General features: G+C 46.6%; 1 protein-coding gene across 1 annotated transcript; it reads right to left on the reverse strand.

The window, feature by feature from the left end:
• Positions 1 to 2882: 2882 nt before the first annotated feature.
• Positions 2883 to 4800, reverse strand: LOC125555992 (zinc finger protein WIP5). The gene is made up of 2 exons (XM_048718795.2): positions 4177 to 4800; positions 2883 to 3517 (listed from the first exon to the last, which is right to left on the reverse strand). The coding sequence occupies exons 1-2, from the start codon at positions 4711 to 4713 to the stop codon at positions 3131 to 3133; spliced, it is 924 nt and encodes a 307-aa protein (XP_048574752.2). The 5' UTR covers positions 4714 to 4800; the 3' UTR covers positions 2883 to 3130.
• Positions 4801 to 5797: the final 997 nt, after the last annotated feature.

Below are 5797 nucleotides of genomic sequence, written 5' to 3' on the forward strand. Positions count from 1 at the left end.
AACGGCGTGGTGACGATCTTGATGAACTACAGCAGCAGGGCTTCGCCTAAACTCCGCTACAGTATTATCGAGGTATATGGTGGCAGGGGGCACCGCACACGGCTAAGGAATAGATCACGTGGATCAACTTGTGTGTCTAGAGGTGTCCCCTGCCTCCGTATATAAAGGAGGAGAGGAGGGGAGGCTGGCCGGCCATAGAGGGAGGCGCAAGAGAGTCCTACTCCCTCTGGGAGTAGGATTCCTCCCCCCAATCCTAGTCCAACTAGGATTCCTCGGAGGGGAAGGGAGAGAGGGGGGCCGGCCACCTTCTCCTAGTCCTAATAGGACTAGGGGAGGGGGAAGAGGCGCAGCCACCTTGGGCTGCCCCTTTCTCCTTTCCACTAAGGCCCATGAAGGCCCATATGGCTCCCGGGGGGTTCCGGTAACCCTCCCGGTAACCCGGTAAAATCCCGATTTCACCCGGAACACTTCCGATGTCCAAACATAGGCTTCCAATATATCAATCTTTACGTCTCGACCATTTCGAGACTCCTCGTCATGTCCGTGATCACATCCGGGACTCCGAACAACCTTCGGTACATCAAAATGCATAAACTCATAATGTAACTGTCATCGTAACCTTAAGCGTGCGGACCCTACGGGTTCGAGAACAATGTAGACATGACCGAGACATGTCTCCGGTCAATAACCAATAGCGGGACCTGGATGCCCATATTGGCTCCTACATATTCTACGAAGATCTTTATCGGTCAGACCGCATAACAACATACGTTGTTCCCTTTGTCATCGGTATGTTACTTGCCCGAGATTCGATCGTCGGTATCCAATACCTAGTTCAATCTCGTTACCGGCAAGTCTCTTTACTCGTTCCGTAATACATCATCTCACAACTACCATATTAGTTGTAATGCTTGCAAGGCTTTATGTGATGTGTATTACCGAGAGGGCCCAGAGATACCTCTCCGACAATCGGAGTGACAAATCCTAATCTCGAAATACGCCAACCCAACATCTACCTTTGGAGACACCTGTAATGCTCCTTTATAATCACTCAGTTACGTTGTGACGTTTGGTAGCACCCAAAGTGTTCCTCAGGCAAACGGGAGTTGCATAATCTCATAGTCATAGGAACATGTATAAGTCATGAAGAAAGCAGTAGCAACATACTAAACGATCGTGTGCTAAGCTAATGGAATGGGTCATGTCAATCAGATCATTCAACTAATGATGTGACCTCGTTAACCAAATAACAACTCATTGTTCATGGTTAGGAAACATAACCATCTTTGATTAACGAGCTAGTCAAGTAGAGGCATACTAGTGACACTTTGTTTGTCTATGTATTCACACATGTATTATGTTTCCGGTTAATACAATTCTAGCATGAATAATAAACATTTATCATGATTATAAGGAAATAAATAATAACTTTATTATTGCCTCTAGGGCATATTTCCTTCACTCCAACTAGGATTGGGAATCCTAGTTGGACTCCCCCTATAGGCGCGCCCCTCCTGGGCTAGCCTCCTCTCCCCCCTCCTTTATATACGTGGGCAGGGGGCACCCCAAAGGCACTCCAAGATTTGTCTTAGCCGTGTGCGGTGCCCCCTCCACAGTTTTCCACCTCCGTCATATTGTCATAGTGCTTAGGCGAAGCCCTGCGTCGGTAACTTCACCATCACCATCACCACACCATCGTGCTGACGAAACTCTCGCTCGGCCTCAACTGGATCAAGAGTTCGAGGAACGTCACCGAGCTGAACGTGTGGGGAGGTGGCTCGACTAAGAGAAAATCATAGGTGACATGTCTGGAACATTCGAGTTAGCACATGGATTTCTATGACGGTAAGGGAGCGACCGGGGGTCTCGGATGACAGCAAGTCTAAGACGGGGGTCGGCGGTCAGAGGCGGTGGAGATGCTGTCGGTTCCAAACTTGCAGAGCACCCGAGGTCGCGATCTTCGATATGGTGGCGCTCTACTTACGGCGGGGCTTAGAGACATAGTTGTGCGGTGGCTTGGAGTCATTGGCCATGGGAACGGCGGCGCCCAGGTGTGCGCGCGGGCGACATGCCCTTTGCCTCAGCAGAGGAAGAAGATAACCAGCTAGTGGGCTGGGCTTGCTGGGCCATCCTATGCCAAAAGGTAAGAACTTGCACTCTCTTTTCCTTTTCAATTTCTGTTTTTTTAGGGGCAAAAATGTCAAGCAAACGCCCAGAAAACGGTCAAAGCCCTTTGACTAGACAGTAACAGCATGGAAGGACATTTCTGTAAGTGCAACTAACAGTAGAGGGGCAAATTTAAGCATGCTTCCAAATTTGGGGCAAATAGGAGTAGTGGGTTCGAGTTAGGGGCACAAATCTAAATGTCCCTAGAAAATTATACCAACATCTACAACGCCTAATTAATTTCATTAGATCCATCATACAATATATTTTCATACTATATTTTTGATGTTGTGGATATTAGTAATTCTTCCATCTACAACACTAAGTGTTAGACACACATGATTTAGAACTTTAGTGTACTTAATAACACACTACAAAATATATTTATCAAAAACGAAACACTATCGTACATCTAAGTGACAATAATTTAATTTTGGAGGGTCGTTAAAATATACTCCCTACAAAGTTACATTAAAATTAAGACACTTATTTTGGGACGGATGAAGTATTTTATTATTCTGCTTACATACAGCGATTTAGTTTAATGAAAGAGATTTAAAGGGCGAGTGCTCTCAAACTGACCTTATGAAAATAATTAAAACAAAGAGTGGTATATGTGAGAGTATTTGCTCAAAATAACTAGGAAATGAATCGTGACAATTAACCATGAAACAAATACAAAATAAGAATATTACTGAACAAATTAAGTTGCCATAACTTACAAGTCTACGATTAACACGCTAAAATACGCACATAGCACTTGAATAAGAACAAAATAGTTAAAAAAAAAGTGTAATAATCAAACTGAGTTCAGCTAGCAGCTAGTAACATAGTAATGCTTATTATGCGAAGGAGAATACCATGGATACCCAAATCAATCGGTCCCCTAATATTGCACAAGCAATCGTATAATCACTGGCAGGCCGTTTGGCCATGCATATTTATCGTCCGTGGCTCTCGACGGTCACATTTTGGCGGCGGGCGGCCGCTCGACGTGGTCCTGCCCGAAGGCCCGAATGTGATCCTTGAGCGAGCGCTTGTGCTTGAAGTCAGAGCCGCAGGTGCAGTGCCACCGGCGGCCGCAGTTCTTCTCGTGCGTTCGCCAGTCGCCGCGCACGGCGAGCGCCTTGCCGCACTTGCGGCAGAGGAATGGCTTGGCACAGTGCCTGCGCTTGTAGTGCGTCTGCAGCGTCCGGAAGTCCTTGAGCGGCCGCGCCCGCGGGTGGTCCACGTGGCTCCGGCACCCCGGCGCGCAGCAGAAGCACGGCAGCCGGAGCATCGCCGCCGGCTGCGTGCCGCGGAGGGAGTCAGGCCCGCGGCGGTACTGCGAACCGTGTCCCCACATGTGCATCTGCATGCATCATATCCTCAAAGTTAACTGCATAATCATGATATTCAGCAATGTCACTCAAAATATGTCAAATTAATTAGACAACAGTAGATGCATGGATCTATTGGTAATGCTGTCAGCAGACAGACATGGTGCCTTTCCTGGGGAAGCAGCTATAAATCCGTGTACACATATGGATGCATCCACAGTGCAACTGTGCAAGGCAGAAAGGAGAGAGAATTTTCATGGTACCTCTCTCCCTCTCTCTGAGCCTGGACATGCACGAGGTGACAAAAATACGAACCAGGCACGACAAAAGCCAGGATAGAATGATGGGAGGAAGCCCTACATCTGTAGTGGCCCAAATGTGGGAACTAACAACAAAAGGAAGTACGAATTAACCAGCCTGCCTAGCTGAAACGCACAAAAGGCCCCAGTCTCTACACTATGGCCCTCGTCTCACAAGCCCCCCCATCTTCTGCTACAGTGTATACACCGATCAAGATTCCCCTAGCTACAGATCCGTCTGTTATGGTGATCATGCATGCATGCAACTACAGAAAAAATGGTGATCTTGGACATCAGCTGCCATGTAGCACATCGATCAATCGGATCAATATCTTCTACTAGCTTGTAAATTAAACTTAGATGGATGCATATATGAAGCCTAGCTAATTTACCTGCAGGTTGTTGTATCTGCTGAAGGTCTTGCAGCACACCGGGCAGGCGAAGTGAGTGGGCCCAATGAGGATCTGAGCGGGGGTAGGGATCCAATACTTGCCCTTGGTAAGCTTACCAGCGGCAAAGTACTCCGAACAAAGACCATCACCGGCGGCATCATCATCGTCGTCTTCCTCTTCCTCCTGCTCGTCCGCCCTGCTGTGATCGCCACCACCACACTGATCCTGTGTTGTTCCTGTTGCATCATCGCAACCACCATCACTCACAGTACTCAAAAGATTAGGCGCGGGGTTCGGATTCGGCGGCCCAATTTGGAGTGAGATGTTCACATCCTCATCTTCCTTCTTAAGTTGATGATGATGATCATCACCGGCATACCCACAACCAAGGATCTTGCTGTGATCATGGCTCGAAGGGAGAAGGCTTAGGAGAGGGAGTGCTTGTTTTGGGGGAGAGGATGGAGAGACTAGGCTTCTGTGGAAGGGGAAGAAAGGACGATCTATATGAGGCCTGAGGAAGGTGTACGGGTTGGACATGGCTAGGCGCCTTGATAGCTAGCTAGATTGCTTCCTAGAGTGGAGGATCGTCGAGGGGAGCAGTGAACCTGGGTGATAGCTATTATAGGGGGGAGAGAGAGAGAGAGAGAGAGAGAGAGAGAGAGAGAGAGAGAGAGAGAGAGAGAGACGTGTTTCCTCATGTGACCCGTGACATGTATGGGCTTCATTCGCAGAGACGTGGCACTATGAACGGCTCATGCATTGGTGTTTTACAGGCAATGTAGCAAAAACGCCTTGCGTTGTAAGCAGTTCTTCGTTGTGGGGTTCCTTTTCCGTGGAGCAATGTATGCATGAACGTTCTCCATGGCTGCAGTTTGTCAACAGTGTGGCGCCTTGGCACGCCAATGATTAATATGCTGTTATTTTATGGGTGGTGTACACTCGGTCATTATTTGTAGGGGTTGGCTACTTGCTTATAAGTGTGGGTTTTAGTTATGAACATGCTGAATCTCACAGCACATGTAAAATGATTAGTGAATAGGTTCAAATAATATTGTTTTCCCACATAAAAAGAACTTTGGTTCGTAGCATAAGTTTTATCATTTTGCACATTTAACACAACAAGGATGTGTGATTGGTTCATCTACAAATCTAAGGGTACGTGTGTATTTCATTCTACTATTGAATTAAATTTGTACACAATCTTTTTAGTAAGGTTTTTTAATAATGTAAGTTTAGCTGAACTAATACAATAACACTAAATATATCTTTAGAAACAACTTATACTTTAATAAATGACCTCGACATTGGTGCCCAAATGGAAAAGCCCACGGTAGGTCTTCAGAGCATCACCAGTGTATAGAGGCAACCCTGCCTCTAAGGTAGGTCTCACATGGTTTGCCTCTGCCCAAATGGAAAAGCTCACGGTGTATTGAGACTCCAACCAGCCTCTAATGGAGACCTAGCAGAAATTTAAAAAAAAAACTAATTAGAACCACAATTATCCAAACCAACTACCTCTCCTAGACTTTCTCTCACTGACAAGTGGGACCAGTTTGATTTGTTTAGTTGTTGAAGGCAGCCTCTAAAGTTGGAAGCGGCACTAGCTATTTTTGCATTAGAG

The sequence above is a fragment of the Triticum urartu genome, chromosome 5A (assembly GCF_056163025.1).
Source record: "Triticum urartu cultivar PI428250 chromosome 5A, HENAU_Tu73, whole genome shotgun sequence".
Taxonomy (NCBI): Eukaryota; Viridiplantae; Streptophyta; class Magnoliopsida; order Poales; family Poaceae; genus Triticum; species Triticum urartu.